At 34.7% G+C, this 17836-nt stretch overlaps 1 protein-coding gene across 13 annotated transcripts in view; it reads right to left on the bottom strand.

Moving 5' to 3' along the window:
• FHIT (fragile histidine triad diadenosine triphosphatase) overlaps nt 1-17836 on the bottom strand; it is a 561200-nt gene that overhangs the window by 487985 nt on the left and 55379 nt on the right. For 11 of the 13 annotated variants that reach the window (XR_014571693.1, XM_083796289.1, XM_083796285.1 and 8 more), the window contains exon 2: nt 1748-1810. Coding sequence is in view for 12 of the 13 variants with exons in the window: in XM_083796289.1 (XP_083652415.1) it covers nt 1748-1810 (63 nt within the window). In the remaining variant the exon portion in view is untranslated. Of the gene's footprint in view, nt 1-1747; nt 1811-3031; nt 3743-17836 lie in introns of those variants that run through there. The other 2 variants (XM_083796282.1, XM_083796283.1) reach the window with 2 other exon arrangements.

Consider the following 17836-nt stretch of genomic DNA (forward strand, 5'->3'; position numbering starts at 1 on the left):
TATAGACTTCTAACAACTAGTATAGGCTAGTGAGCTTAGGCATAGATACTCGGGAACCACAAGTACTGCAGTTACTGATTAGAGATGCAGGCTAGCATCTCTGAAAATATTTCTAACACGGATTTCAAGCATGTAAACAGGCAAATACACACTGACAAAGTTATAGTAACAAGGAGAATCTGGTGAATTATCCATGCACCCAGTTATGACACAGATATTATCAATTATAATTTGCTTCAAACAACATTCATTCTAGGATGTTAAAACCTCTCTTCCCCCCCGCTCCCCCCTATGCTGTTGGAGGTTCCTGTTGGGAAAAAACATTGCATTTGTCTCCCAGGCACTGAATTTAGCTCTATGTTAACTATTCTCAAACTCAGAGATCTAGTGATATCAGATACAAGCATCACAACTACTAGTTTTGATGAGGGATGTAACATTTAAACTTCTCAAAGTGGCATACTACTGCCTGATTAGTCTCCCTCAATCCTTATCACTAAACTAACTTATTTTTGTCCTCTGCTGTTAAACCCATACTCCCGAATTTATCAGTCAACAATAAACCAATACCTATGTTATCTGATATCCTTAATGACACATTTCCTCATTAACTAGAAAAATCTACTTATCAAAGTTCCAGTCTCAGGCTTTGGCAAGATTTACACACAGCTAATAGACAGGACAGTACTGGGTCCCACTTCAAAAACAAAACCACAATAACAGGGTTCAGAAAAATGTTTCCTTTGACCATCATCTGGCTCATCTGGAGAATTTTAGCCTTGGACTACCGCCAGTTTTGCCTGGCCACCTGCTCATTTAATACTCCCCCCTTCTGTAAAACTTACATGTTCAGGTGTTGAAGCTGGAAACATCTGACTAGAAAACACCCAACACAATGAAAAGTTGAGTTAATATGCACTACACAAGCACAGAGGCAGAGGTCTATAGTGCAGACAGGCCAAGACAGAAGTATGAGATTAACGTTACAGAACAGAGTACAACATAGGTCAAAGCCAGCAGTGAGTCATTCAGGGGACAGAATTAATTTTAGGGGGGGGGGGAAGCAGTTGGACTTTGCTGAGAACGTTGTTTTGTTTTTCCCTAAATCAGTATTTTTTGTTAAAATTAGAAAGTCTTTTCCTCCAAATTGTTTTTAACATGAAAGTCAAGTAATAGCATACTAGAAAATTATTTTTTCTGGTACCCACCTCTGCAACTACCTAAAGTTAAAAGATAGAAATAATTGATTTTAATATGCTGCAAAGGACTTACATTTTTATCTGATACTTCACTTGATACTCAGGAAGAAAAGTATGTGTTACATTGAAGATGCTCCTAAATTAAGTTTCCTTGTACAAATTAGAAACTTTGACATTTAAAATGAATTTTAATAGGGTAATAAACTCAGAAAATTTCATAACTCCATCCAAGATACGAGGCATCTCTGACCTACCAACAGCTTACACTGAATGAAAATCATCATTAAATTCTCATGAGGCAGCAAACCAATAGATATTTTAGAGTTACTTATTTGAGTGATAAAAACAAATATGAAGAAAAACCATATCATCTATTTTTCACACTGTCTTTGCAAGGACTTCAGAAGAACTTCACAATATTGTGAGTATTTGCATTAAAAAAAAATCTACTTTTTATCCTCTTTATTCCAAGGTAAAACCTTAAAGTTGAAACCTACCACATTAAGTGCTCAGAACAGGAAGTAAATAACAAGAATGTCAATACTTACGTATTTCCTCCTAACGGTTCCTTGGAGTTTAACTTCTTAAAATGTGTTATTTGTATAGGTAACCTGTAAAATAGGAAACACCATACTCAGTACTTCTTGGCAACCAATACAACATAAATATAAAGCTTTAACATTATTTCTAAAAAAAAATAAAAAATAAAAACAGCTATAATCTGATATTCCATTAATGATGCTCTGAATATACATATTTATATGAAATTCCCTTTTTAGTTCATCTTTTCCTCAATTACTTGACTTATCCATCTAATTTTAGCAATCACTCTGCTCCTTTTATTGTAGTAACAGTTACACCTACAGTGATGACTAGGTTTATATTTTTGCAGTTTTAAGAAATGTTAAAAATTGGTCCAAAACAACAAATAATTCTGATTTACTGGCTATGAAGAACACGTTCATTTAAAGAGTTCCTCCCAGAAATAAGACAAACCTATAGAAGAGAACTAGACTTGTTACAACAGGTAAGTACAAAAAAGGGTAAGAAAAAAATATATATTTTTTTTTTGCTACGAGAAATTTAAAAGTTCCTCTTCTAAAAACTGGTAGACAAATTGGAGTTTATTACACTGAAAGATGGAAAATATGAATTGTGGAACAGAATATTGGCGGTTTGCATCTGCAAACAGCTTTATAGAGGATGCCTCAACACCTTTCCAAAAACAGTGATTTAAAAAAAAAAAATTAAAAAAAGGTAAGGGTGGAGTAAGTGAATGAACATTATTAGAAGAATAAAACATTCTTTATGTGACCAGAACAGACCTTCATTAGTAACAGGTTTCCTTTGCAAAAAAGCTCAAAGCAACAACAGACTATGTAAATCTGACTCCATACCTTGACAAGAATAGATATCAATTTAACATTACCAATGCCACACAAGGAAGTGAGACATGTACCCAGTGCATAATGCACACTATATTTAACAATAAGACATAAAAGGATAGATTTTCATTTATAAAAATTATTCAATACTGTTTAAAACTGATTCACCCTGTATGCCTTAATCCATATTATGAAAGAAAACGGATGGAGTATTTACACAAAAGGAAAAAAAGTCATTTGTCATATAACAACTTTTTTCACTCGTTTGGCCACCAAGCCAAAACGTTCACTGCTTATTCTGCCGTCATGGAAGCAAATCCTGCAGAAACTTGTATGTAAGGATTTTCAGGGAAGAGGCAGTATTACTACCTTTTATCTTTGTGAAATTGAAAGGCTAGTCAAACTTCTGCTGCAGGATTCTGTAAGTTCATTAACAGCATTACTCACATGATCAGTAATATGAAGAGCCCTTAAAAGATGCAAGAGAAATTCAGGTACATTTTAAGTTATTCCACAATTCCACACACACCCTTGGACACAGACTGATTTTTGCCATATTTCCTTGCAACAGACTGGTATAAAAATAAATAAATAAATTTTAAAAATGTGTTATAAAACTCTGCTGAAGAAAGGGCTTCCTAAAAGGCAGTCAAATGAGTTGCACATAACCACCTTGAATAGAGCCTAAAAAGTCAGAGCTGGGTGAGGAGTAAACACGCTATTTTCAATCAAGTAATTTTCACTATTCATTAAGGCCTCAGTGATAGGGTTCCCACTCTCCTCCCCATTAAGAACCATCAGGTACATCATTAATTAGCATGGGGTTTTTTTGTTCCCTCTCCCTCCCCACAGGTGCTATTTTTAGCATTTTCCCCAAGTCTCCTTGGACTTCTTTCCCAACTTATTCAAAATCACTTAGATGAGCTCAGAATGAAAACGTTTTCTTTTTTTCCTTATTTTTAAGTATATATGTCATCTGACCATCTATGTTTTGTAGCAGGCTAATGACCAAATTTTCTCATATTTATTCTGCATAAAATGTCAGGCATCATCCTCCTTCATGTTGTATATATTGAATAAAATTAGAAATGCAGTTTTGAAAATTGTTCCACATCCTCACACTTCATTATTTCACTGCTCTCACTCATCTTATTAAAAGATTGCTTTATAGATGTCTTATAATCAGTGTTTGTAGCTTGCTTTTTTTTTTTTTAGTATTATCAAAGGGTAAGGTTTATTAAAAAAAATAATTTACTTTACTACCTGCCAGATAGGCTTTGCTTGCAATTAAACACCTGTTAATCCATCAAATATCCAGTAGGAAGCACAGAAATATTAGGAGACACACTACTCATTTTGAACGTGAAATCAGACAGAAATTTGGAGCATGATACTGGTGCAACGATAATAAATATTATTCACAGAATCAGAGCCTTTCCCAAATTTTACATTGCATAAGTGAAATATGCTTTTAATGTAAAGTTATTTCTCAATTTTTCATCTTTAACTGATCATTAACACTCCTAAGATATTGATAATGATGACACTGCGGTGTAGCTTTTTTCTCTTCATTTGACAACAAAGCAGAACAATATGAAAAGAGATATACATGAATACAAAATAAATATCTAAAAATAGCATTAAGAAGTTCTAGGATTAATGCCCTCAATTCTTGCACATCATGGAAGTTGATTTTAAGCAAATTACATTGATTTGAAGAGACAAAGAGCAGTAATAAAGCTGCAAGTTTCCTGCTGCACTAAACAATGATAATGACCCAGGGAGCAGAACACCATAACCACACTTGGGTAAGGTCTTTCAAAAGAAACAGGATGATTCAAAATTTAAGATTACAATATGCTCCTTCCACAAAGGAAACAAGCTCCAGTATTTATTCTTAAAATGAGGAAACAGCAACCAAAAATTCTGTACACTTACTCAAGAAAATGAAATTAGAATATTTATATTCATAGCTGTTAAACTGGGAAAAAAACAAGTAAAGACATGACCCCTGATATTTGTTTCTGCTCAATTTATCCACCCATTTTGACAAGCATCTAATTGAAAGCTGAAATATGAAGGAGACAAAAGTAGCACTGGCTACTTTAGGTGTAGAGAAAAGCAGCACATATATACAGTATTATTTTACAAGATCTTTCTCTTGTTTTGATGTATATAGGGAAAGTATGATATTTATCCTTGGTACTTCCATTGGTTATTGTCAAATACTGTCTGAATTTCAAGAAGTAAACTAAAATAAATGCTTTTTATTAACCATGAGGGGAAAACAAAAACTAAAATTCTAGATTTTCATAATTCTCAGCTTTTTTTTCTCTTATTGTTTTTCACATTCCTTGAAAACAGTCTTCTAATAAGAAAAACTGTCAATTAAGGAAACTGTCATTTTGGCTAAAGCTTACCTTTGGGGTGCCATATTATCATTTTTAGTATTCTAAGCCTAATCAGGGACTAAAGCTGCTATGCCAGATTCTTTGTAAACAGGTAGCAAAACAGGGTAGCTTAGTCAAGAGACAGCAAAAGGCAGATGAGAAGTTTAATAGAAACTGAAAAGACATCCTTACTACAGACACGCAGTAGTTTTTGCGAAGCTGAAGCCGACACAGTGTTAAGACCTCCAAGATACCACCGTTAAAGAGATACAGACAAATTTCAATACAGACAGTTCCGTAACTGTAGATGCATTTAATGGGAACCACTCCGAAGTATAAATGGCAGCATGGCAGAAATCACAAAAGGTGCTTACTAGTATATTTAATTCTATACTACCATATACATTTCAGTAATACTAGTGGATGTAAGAGCTGAGCTGACATCTAAGACCAATGAATTATGTACCTTTTGTATAGACTGAGTTACGGGTCACCACCCATTACCCACACTTGCACCTCAGGATCATAAAGCCGCTATACCACCAACATTCATACCATTTCTTGGGGATGTCAGTAGGTGCAAGTATAGTTATTATTTATTGAGTCATGTTCAAGTTTATGTTTCAATGAAAGAAAAACACACACTTGACAAAACCCAAGAACAGAACCAGAATAAGTGCCGAAAGGAGCATTCTGAGAGCAGTTAATTGATGGGTTTTCAGACTAAGAGGTGACTAGAGAGAGTTGTTCGCAGCTGAGTGAAAATCAAAGTCCTTTGTTCAGTTCCTAGTGCATTAAGAGAAACAAATTTCTTTAGTCTTGCAAATAAATATACTCCTAATAACTGTAACATCCACTTCTTCTGGTAACTTCTGAACTGGATAATTGGTTAGGTTAAAAGAATAGTATTAAGCAAGTGCAGGATAGAAGTTGGCATCATCAGGGACAACATTAGCATAGAAAATGACATATGGGAAGTAATATATAGACAAATAAGAGATCCTAATATTTAATGCAGTTTTCAAGGACAAGGCTAGCTCTCTAGTGGAACAGAAGTTCAAGGGACTTTTGTGAAAAGACAAGTTTTTCTTAAAAGGAAAACTTTTATCGTATTATTAAATCTGTTACTGCCTTTGATCTCAACAGTTCCAGGAATTTTATCATTAATAAACTGGTTAGTGGGAACTGTACAGAGAAGTTCATGTGTGAGAAACAGTTTGCTCCTATGCTTGCTGTATCTTATTTTTGCCCTCTGATCCACAGTGCATTCTCCTGTCATACTCTTGTTGAAAAAGTAGGTATAGTATCTGCACTTAATCTATGACAAGAGAATTGCACAACATCAGCAACTCTATATGATGGGAGATGGGCTCATTAGTAGCATTCGGTAGCATGATTCCTGTTAGGACAGCATCATCTTATTCTACCACTAAAATGCATGCATCGCCTTATCCTGTTCTGGATCAAAATACTTGTTAATACACAGAACAGGATTCAGACACATGAAAGAAAACACAAGATTTCTGCCTTTTCACAAAAGTGTAAAAATAAACAATTTCCTTCCTCTTTCCTCAGAATAAAGGATAAAAAGAATTTGATAATAACCTAGTGATAAAGAGCTCAGTATAAAATCTGATTTTTTTCCTCCTTTCCCTTCAGTGCTAAATTAAGCCTTTTAATTACATCCAAATTCCACTGTAAAGATATTCAAAACTATCATGTTGTTCAATTTGCTCTTTTTTTTCCATGCCTTTCAGATTGGAAGTACTAATATCTTCATTGTAGGAATGGTCCTAATATCTTCATTGTAGAAATGGTCCTTTAGGTGTAGCTCCGGTGTGACTCTTATTTTTACCTTTTTTCCTCATTCCTCTTTCTCACAGATATTCTCCATTACTTAAACTGGAACCTTTCTCCCTGACTTCTTTGCCTTTTAGAGTAACAATGAATTAAGAGGCTGTCAGAAGGATTTGATGGTCAGGGACCAACAAAGACATGAAGACAAAAATAACAGAGGAAGGGATGATGTGGGAATCATGGCAGACAACCAAGCTAGCTTTAGGGCAAGGAGATGTGAGGAAGAGGTTGCAGCAGAGGGATAAGGTCAAGAAACAACTGAAATGCAAGGACAAAGATCATAGAAAAAAAACATATTAGGAACACGACTATAAACAAACTTTCATAGCTATGACCCTTGCTGTATGATGATGAGCCATTGTGAGGCCAGGTCCCATTTATTTTGTGATTATGGGGACTTGCTGGACTGTTACGGGTTTGTTTTTAATTTAAAAAAATATATAACAGAAAGCTTATTCTTAAAAAGTGAAATGTGTTCAGAGATTTTAAATGGGTGATAGAGAACAAATAATTCATTTCTGAACATGGTTCTACTTGCAGTAAAACAATCAATACTTACTAGAATTTAATAAGGAACTTTTTAAAATACTTTTTTTCATTGCAGTATTACAGAATGAAATGGACAGAAGTCGCACGAACATTAAGTGATCTCCATTTAACTGATCAGTCCTTGTTACAAGGCAGCCTGGTTTAGAATGGAGAAAAGAGCATTAGTTACTCTGGACAAATAACAGCATAGTATTAGAGCATTTTGAGGATTCTAAAGCTTTTAGCGATGTTATAATTATTTGGAAATTTTCCAGTAAGCACTAAATATCCAAAATAGCACCTGCAGTCAGCTAAGTTGAATTATCTCTTTACCACTTCTGAAAGTTAAAATATTATGTAAAGTTCACTGAAAAAAATTAACACGAGAGACCAAACATCCACAGACCTTTTATATTTTTAATAAGTATTAATCTGATACACACAGTGTTGAGAAAAAGGGTTAAAAAAAGATGCAGATAGTTCTATCAGATGGGAAAAGAAGTTTGTGTTAAATTTTTACTGAAGGAATTAGACTTTAATGGCCAACCTATGTAATATTCCATAAATCAGCAGCAGAGTCTGGCCAAAAGAGCATAATAGTGAGGGATTTAACACCATCGTCTTGCTAATTGAAAGGACCTGACCTCACCAGGGTCAAGCACTGCAAGTGAGAATGATAACACTGCAAATTATCACTGCTTTGCAAATGCCAGCATATTCTACCTGTAAAGGGAATATGGCCAAGCACATTGAATTCTATTGATTAAAATTTAGTTGTCCGTCGTGTGTCGTTCCCCCTCCCCCCCCCCAGCATACATGGTTTGTAGAAGGCTTAGAAACAGGGGGCAAAAAATAAATAATAATAAAAAAAGGTAAGAATGTTGGCATGCACCATCTTTTTCCCCCAAAATTAGAATCACAGAATGGTTGGGTTGGAAGGGACCTTAAAGATCACCAAGTTCCACCTCCCAGCCACGGGCAGGGATACCAACCACCAGATCAGGTTGCCTCACAGTAAAGAATTTCTTCTTAATATCTAAATTAAACCTACCCTCTTCTAGTTCAAAACTATTACCCCTTATCTACATCACTACACTCCCTGACAAAGAGTCCCCTCCCCAGCTTCCCTTTAGGTACTGGCAGGCTGCTGCTATAAGGTCTCCCCAGAGCCTCCTCCAGGCTGAACAACCCCAACTCTCTCAGCCTGTCTTCACAGGAGAGGTGCTCCAGCCCCTTGATCATCCTCATAGCCCTCCCCAGGATCTGCTCTAACAGGTCCATGTTCTGGGGGCCCGAGGGCTGAATAAACACAGTGCTCCAGGTGGGGTCTCACAAGAGCAGAGGAAAGGGGGAGAATCACCTCCCTCAAACTGCCAGCTACACTTCTTCAGATGTCTCAGTCATTTAGAAAAATGAATAAGCTGTTCCACATAGCATTCATATTGATATTCAAGTTAGTCCTATAGTGTTCTGGGAGATGACAAATGTGAGGTTTGTAAGCAGTGATGTATATACACAGTATCGACCCAACCTTACAAACTGTACTCTTGGAGTTTTCCTTTACTTATACAAATAGTACCACTGAAGTGAATAAGACAACTTAAGCTAAAAACCTGAGTCATACAAGAAAGAGAAAACAATCACATGGACTTCACAGTGTAGTTTTAAGGAGACTCAGTTGCCAAGATTTCTTCCAATATTTTTGAAGAACAACATTCCAAATACACACAAGCAAGAGGATGCAACTGCTGGAAACAAGTTTCAGTTCCCTATGGGTGTTTTTTCCTTCGATAAAGGTATATTCAAACATATGCATACACGGAGAATTCCACGTTGCTGTTCTTGGCATTTAATTAGGGGGTAAAGGAAAACGTGCAGGACTAGAATTTTAAGTGTTGGTTTAATAACCTTTATCCAGCTCATTTCTGAATGATTTTCTTCCCCTCTAGAGAGGCTTCTAATGTCAAACACTGGTATTAAGGTAAGTCATGGTTACTGAAGAGGCACACAGAAGGCACATGACAAAATTATTAATTATGGGAAGGGAAGGAATCAGAGCATTCATTTCACTCCATAAATGTTCTTCTAAAACAGAATATTTAATATTGAACTCAAATACTCTTTCAGTAGCCAATAACCTTACTGGTGTCAATAAAACTTGGGGATTCAGAATGTCACTTAAAAACTGTTGCAAATGAGATTTTTAGAAGGTACTAGATTAAGAAGGCACAAAGATTATTTTCTTTTAAGTACAACAAAATAAATTGGGCATTTTTGTATCTAAAATAATAAGTTAAACCACCTCAATACAGTAATTTTAAATATACTCATTCATACGAGTTTGCTAATGTTCATTTTTCAGATTCCTCACTTTCACATCAAATATTAAGAATTGGTCAATATTTTCTGCTGATATCTGATATCCAGCACCACATATTCTTACACCAAAAGTTATATTAGAATACATGATGTACTTAAAAGCAACACTAAAGGTGTGGTTTCCTTTTTTGTTGTTGTTGGGTTTTTTGATTTGTTTTGTTTTTGTAGTTTTTTAATACAATAAAGTAGAAAAACAGTATGGAATATATAGGAAGAAAATCTTTGAATTATACCCATCTATAACTTTACATAAAATTAAGTCACAGTTAATTATTTTCAAGATCTCACATAAAAGTAGTCTAAGGCAATACAGCAGTAATTTGAAATCCAATGAATCCTGTAGACTTGGCCTGAAAATCTGAGACAATAACACAGTGTATATATCAATAAGCACATTACCAAATCAAAAGACAGTTTTCCTAAGCATTCTAGTTGAGAGAAATTTAGGAGAAGCTGAACAGACAAGAACCCTTCCAGTCAAAACATCCCATGAAAATGAATTCGGTAATCTAAATAAATAAAATGTATAAAGCCTGTGGAATTCAGTGCCATTGGCTGATATTTCTTTCAAATACATCTTTTCATATAGTTGTACATTATTTGGAGCCCAAACACCTCATTGAATTCAACATGAAACTGTGGAAACAAGTAAAACCTTTCCCAGGTATAAGTCTTATTTCTGGAAGCTACTACTAACAACACAGCATAATCACGAGTACATGCTATTAATCAAAAGTTTATATGTAAATACCAATTATAGTGTAGGGTAAGCAGATGCTTGATTTGTTTTGCCCCGAAGGCATCTATTGTAACATACTACTTGTCAGTAAGTTTGTGAGCACAAAACCTGCTTCTGACTGCTTTCTGCTTCCACTAAAGCTAGGCATCAGCTCAGAAAAATAAACCTCAGCAGTTGGCAATTAAAGAAATTTATATTAATATATTCTGGAGCCACTATCTTGTGAAATAAAACTCCCAGTTTCTGTCAAATCACAATTTTCATGAGATTTGTGTTCTTACTTTAAACCATTTCATTTCTAATAAACTACCAATTATTGAAACTTAGAAATACTTGTTTTATGTTCTGTATCTTGTCCACAACTCACTTCCCATATGAGAAAATAAGCACAAAGCAACTCCTCTATAAAGGTGCATGTGACATTAAATTATTATGCAGTAGCTTATAATGACTACACTATACAGGTAAACAAAGTTAATACAAATAACAGCTGTTAAAGAACATCAAATCCATAAGCACCATCTAGGCTAAAGACATTGCAGCCATTTCCTTCCCATAAAAGCTTTTTAATATTGAGCAGTCTATGTTTGTGTTTATAAAGCCAGTAGAACATGAGCAGAAGGAAAAGTGATTAAAATAATGACCTTTGCAAAAATTCTAATACTTTTACATCCCAGAACAACAGCTATAATCACACCAATCATCTGCTTTAACTCAAATAAAAATAATAATAATAATAATAATTTCAAAGTTGAAAGATTCCTAAAGGAACATTGAAAACCCTTTCCACCCTTTTCTTCTCCATTCTCCTTCCCAAAGATTAAGAAAGTCTGACACTTATCTCAATGCTATCTCATGTACGTACCACTATTTAGCAGGAGAAGCAGGATTTCAAAAGTAAATGAAAGTAAATGGAAAAAAAAAAGTTTAAAAAAAGATGAAAATACATCAGCAGATTTGGTGCTTGATTTGTTTTTCTTAAAGCTGCAATACCTGTGTTTTTAGTAATCAGAGAAAAAACAAAGCCTTTGGTCCTATAAAGCTTTCCAAAAAAGGGAGAAAGTTTTCTACAAAACCTACCTGTAATGTAGTTTCATTAAATGTAATTTCATGAAGCTATCACACTGCCATAATTAACAAAATGTGAACTAGAACAAAGCAACAAACAAGTACAGACTTTAGCCAAGGACTTGTTCTTACATTTCCTTTATATTTACGTATACAAAAAGAAAAAAAAAAAATCACAGAATCACAGACTTGTATGTCAACATTTACTATCACCAAAATTTTAATTAACCCTTTAGATAGAATAAATTGCAATCATGCAGTGAAACCTAGAACAGAATTCCAATACAAAATTTAATTAATTAACATTACACAACAATCTAAAAAAAATCTAATTATATGACCTCGCACAACATTTAATCATATTGTATGCTTTGTGTACTTCATAACAAGCAGTGCATACTAAATCAAAAACAAGATCTTATTTCATAAGTTACCTTACTACATGTTGCAGGAAGGCATACACGGTCATTATTCTTAGATTATATTTCTATCTTAGTGTGAAAGTTCTTTGACAAAAAAAATGTTTGACTTCTTGACTACTGAATTGTATCACTGCAAAACTTCTGTTTTAAAACTGGGCCTGCCTTTAGTTCATAAAATGTACAAGAGTAAGCTGTGCTACCAGTCACACAATTGCTAATCATTATAATCAAAACAAGCATCTCCTATCCTATAGCAGCCTGTACCTGCAGTCCACACCTGTAATTTCATCCTGCCTGCCCTCCTGCTTGGTATTTCCTCATCTTTCCTCTTCCCTGTCCTGTGTGCCTTCTGTTCTCCAACTGTTTTTGATCATCCATGTGTTTTTTCTTTGTTTTGCAGTTCCTTTCCTTGGAACAGACCTGGCTGTGCCTTCTCTTCTCTAATTCTCAAAGGTATCAAACAAACTCTTGAGCATCACCTTATCTGTCACTTGTCACAGTTACACATCAAGCATTTGATTCTTCTCACCTGGCGAAAACACATGTGCAGACCACTGATTTTATTATTTAAATCCTGAGAGAAATCAATGTTCTCCACACTACTGGAATTTCACCCCAAAAAAAGTTAAGTGTCCCCTATTTTATGCAACCTAATCAGCAGGGACAACAATCTCCCCCTAGACTACAGAATGATAACTTGCAAGGCAATGTTTTATATCTCATGTAGAATATTTAACAGGATTCAAAAAATCACACTGAGTCAAGAAAGAAGCATAACCATTTTTAATTAGAAATAAGTTCTCTAAAATATCCCCGTGGATATCTCCTGCTTCCCTCACCCATGGTCACAGAGGAAACACACCATAAGGAACTCTATTTTCCACTGCCCTTTCTGCATTATTCCAATAACGTAAAATACATTCTTTTCAATGTTCAGATCTCAAGTTCACTATGACAGATATCTAATGTTTCATTGGAAAGCCCATATTGCCAATATTTACTTTAAACTTGATTGCAGACCTACACAAAATACAGATTCTTAAACATGACACATATGGTGGCCCTTGATTTCAATATCTTCGATGAGAGCAATGAAAGCTATATACTAACTCTAATCTAAAGATGCTGGTGGCAATGAATAATAGCCACAGTGTCTCTTACAGTTGCTCGTATATTATTAGTGAAAAAAGCACATGCATATAATATATTCCTGTGGAATAATTTATGACCATATCCTATGGTAATTTAATAAATTTTTAGAAAGCTTTAACAATGTATTTATAATTAATCTGTTATAGTCTGTAAGTACCTAAATCTGTGTAATAATTTCTTACAAATATCAGTTACTGCAGTTTAAAACCAAACCAAGTCTTTTGCTGAATTAAAGCCAAGGTGCATTTTAGACTTCCAAATATGCTGAGCAGGCTTCATTATGAATTGCACCTTTGAACTAACGCCTTAATCACAATTTCAGCAGGAAACTCATGTAGAAGAAAGCACAAAATAATGCTAGCCTATCAAATATAATTTAGACTTCCAAAATGAAATATTTCCATTGTCAGATTTTTTTCTGACTTTCAATGTTTTTGTCTAGAAAACACTATTTATATTACAGAAAGTCTGTAGTATTCTGTGTTCAAGTCGTCCTTCAAGTTAGTTTGCCCAGTACCGTCCCACTTCTCACAAAGATCAGAACATTTAATTTTGCCAATGAATTGCATTCATGGAAAGCACAAGTTGTGAATGCCAAAGGCGGTGTTTGTCAAAAATAAGACAAACAATACATTCTTTAAAACATGACAAGTAGTTTTTATGAAAGCCATTCGTGCTCTTTCCATTACAGGAAAAGAAATCACAGTGGGAATACTAAGCTCAGCACATATTTGGCAGTTCGCTGACCAGACATGCCATTAACTATAGAAAAGGCTATTTCTGAATTTTTTCTGTTAAAGAAAATTTTGATTTTTTTTTGAAGATTACAGATCCAATGATGAATGCAAGTGCAAGCTACTTATTAGAAATAACATGAGTATATTGTCATCCCTGCACTCTATTATTTTATCGTATCATTTTATCATCAAATGTATACTTACAAATTTGTATACTTACAAATGTATACATCAAATGAAATACTTCCGTAGCTTCCCATATGTTTCTTTAGCATAGAACTTACTCTATATTATCCCTCTTTCTCATTTTCTACAGATTCCCTTCACCTAGCTAACTACCCTTCTTCTAGGTTTATCTTTAAGAACCTTTTCTTTGATCCCAAAAAACTTGGCAGATCTCCTTCTTTGCCCCCCTTTATAAGCAAAATTAGAACTTGCAGAATCATTACCTAAGTTCTTTTTCTGGCTCCCTTCAACAGTATTCAAGCTCTTCCTTTGTGTGATAACAATCATTTCTGACCTTATCACCATGAGCCAGACAGTTGATTTTTTTTAATACAAATAAAAAATATGAGAGTGAGAAAGGTTTTGTAAAAATAACAGGAAAAAAAAATTGCCTTGGTATTTATGGTGAACTACTACTGGTCGATGGCCAGCAGAAAAAGGTGTCAATAAAGATCATAATTTTGGACATAAAGTCTTTTGAATATTAAAATCCAGACTCACACATGAGACTACAAAACAGGACACGCAGTAAAATATTCTTAGAGGAAGCAGAGAAGAAAAATGCTGATTGAGGTTTCATGTACCTAATAATCTCTGCTGTTGAGACAGCTGGTTGCTGTGTTCAGCACTTTGCAGGACTTTCCTTCACACCTAAGTACAAAAATTTACGAAACCAAAGACCAGATGTTACAAGGTTAGGGATCACAACCAGATCTGAGTGTACAGTATTTGCATATTATCTCATGGTCGCATACAAATGACAGTGAGTATTTCTCTTGAGTTTGAATTTCCAAGCAAGTGTAGAATGAAGAATAATGCTCGCCTGCAGGTCATTTTACCAATCCAGTAACAGATTTTAAGATGTATGAGGAGGTTGTTCTGAGAGTATTTTAAAAAGGGATGACAGAAAAATATGCTGTAAAATATTCTGTATTTTAGCTGAATTTGTCCACATAATAGGTTTAAAGACAACTACTTGATTTTTATTTAAGCATGCTTTTACTGCTGAAAGAACACATCACAAGTCAAGTACCAGCATTTAAGCTTTCCTTAAGTAAAATGTCCATGAGTTCAGAAAACGGGAAGGATGATATAGTCTCCAGATAAAGTCTCACATTCCTCACCCTGTTTCAGTATAATTCTTTACACATTTATTATGTAGTCCCTGGTCAAAATAAATTTGAAACAAAGGAGGTGCCCTCCAGCAAAGCAGAGAATGATTAGTGTTTAGCTAAGCCAGAAAGAATTAGAGGTCACCGCTACTTTAAATGAGACAGCCGAGGCAATATGGTGGCCTCGGCCTTCCTCTTCTCCTATTACCCTTTGTACCATACACTCTCTTCAGCTAGAATAAAGAAAGAAAAAGTATACAACCTATTTCTGTTAGCAGACTGTTTTGCCTCATAGGGAACTCAACATTTTTAAAGCATTAATTACTGATCAATTTTTACATGTTTTTATCATAACTTTGCAGGTTACTTAATTACATAACTCTCTCCCAGATTCTGTAGGAAGAATAGGCTTTGGAGGACACAAGGAAAAAACTAGGATTAGAGATGTAGGCAAAATAAAAACGTTGACCTTGTTGTAATACAAAACTGATCTGAGCAAAAGTGAGCTATCCACACCAAGCAAGGTGGAGAGGAAACGAGGGATAAGAGAGAGAACAAACAATGACTTCACCAGCAGTGTTCAGATCGCCTGGACTTCAGGTATTCCATCCATTATGTTTATCACAATAAAAGTAACGCAAAAGAACAGTTCTACATATGAGATGTTTCTAATGAACGGTGAAACTTGATAAAAATAATCATCTCAACTTTTTAATACTCTCATAGTAATTCCCAACACTGAGTCATGTTTGATAGCACTTGGAAGGGCTTACTGAACTGAAGAGATAAACACAAATTCCAAATGACAGAAAAGAGCACTGTGCATGACTTAGTTATAAAAGTTTAACATTTCAAAAAAGTCACCCTAGTTTGTCAGAACACACATATCCAATATAAAAGCTCACCTAAAATCTGGATTTTTAAGAGTTTGTCTTTTATTATTTAACTCTAATTAATTTGCTATTTGTTTTGCAGGGATGGGGAAGGGGACTAGGGGGGTCTTCACTATTTCACTAAATAAAATCTCATTTGTAATTTCTTTCTCTTGCACTATTTCTTCTTGCTTTTTGTGTTGTGTTCAGGCAGTCAAGGGACTGAACTAGCACTTTCACTGAAGAGAGAAAGAACTGATAAAACAGCAGATCCTTTATGTTCTCCTCACCCATCTCTATCTCTCCACAATCGCATTAGTGAAAGCTTAGTCCACTCCACTCTGCTCAACACTGTCACCGATAACAATGAATAGCTATGCTATTTTAACCTCTTAGAACCCTGCCGTGACACCATCACTGAATGCAAATGTTAAAAAATGTTATTTAAAACCTGGTATCCATCTCCTTTCTAAAAATATAGTTATAACCACAGTATTATCATTTTATAGATTTCATAAATAAGCAGTACTTTAACATATCTTAAATGGAAATACAGAGGCAATCCTGAAGAAGCTACCACTGTTCATAAATATATTTCTTTATATTGGTGACCAAGAGAAAGCAGCCTCTTGGGTTTGTTTGGTTTGCGTAGGTAAAAAGGACACCACCAGACACTCCACTTAATGAAGTGTTTCCACTAATTATGATTACTGTCCAAAGCAATTTGCTTCAGAAGTGGAACTTTCATCAGTAATTAAAAGATAATTGGAGTCTGATAAACTCCACCCACAAAAAAAAAGAACAGCTTGACTAATTCGAAGCTTCTTCCACTTCATACTGCCATAATATTGGGTTTTAGTCTCAAAATATATGTCAGCATCCATAGTATTTAAGAAATTAAAAGCAAGAGTAAACCTTTCTATCACAACATCCTTTTTTAAAAGGATCTGTCATACTGAATGTAAGTCTCTGTGTGGAGTGATACTACACAAGTGATAATATATTTGAATTATAACAAAACTAATGGAAGATATTGTTGTTCTATATTTTATTGCTTTTGATATTTCTTTAGCAATCATCATTGCAGTCTGTCTAAACAATTCTCTGTGCACTGACATTCACAATAATGTGTTTTCACCAGAAAGTTAGACACTGTCATTAGATTTAGCAAAAGGCTATACTTTACAGTTCCTAGCCATTTTTTTACACCTCACTACTCCATTGGGATGTGAACGCAACAGTTTTTACATCTGTCATCTCTAGTTATATTTACGTGAATACACGTATTAATAACAGATTACTGGAAATCAGTAGAGAGGTGATGAATTAGTTATGTTCTTCTTGTCCCCACACTGGAATGTGACCAAGAGAGAAGTGTTTATCACATTCTCTACTAAGAAAAAAAAAAAAAAAAAAACACCTATCCACAGCCCATCTTTTAAACTCTTTTACACTTGGAAGCTGTTGTCTATTCCAGAAACTTCTTACTAGAGGAAAGCCACCAAACCATGAGACATTCAGTGCAGCTTAACTTTCTCGTGAGAATGCAGAAAAGTAACTTGATCAATATAAAACATTAGAAATGAGTACTTGGAGTGCACAGAAAACAAAGATCAACCTTCGGTGAAGGAACACCATAAAGACTAGGTTTGATTGTCTTTCAAAATCATTTCCTTTCTCAATAAGTTAACATCCATACAGTGAGGAGGAAAATTGTATGCTGACTATTCAGAAAAATCAACCCAGAATATATCAAAATGACATATAAAGT

The sequence above is a fragment of the Anser anser genome (assembly GCF_964211835.1).
Source record: "Anser anser genome assembly, chromosome: 12".
NCBI lineage: Eukaryota > Metazoa > Chordata > Aves > Anseriformes > Anatidae > Anser > Anser anser.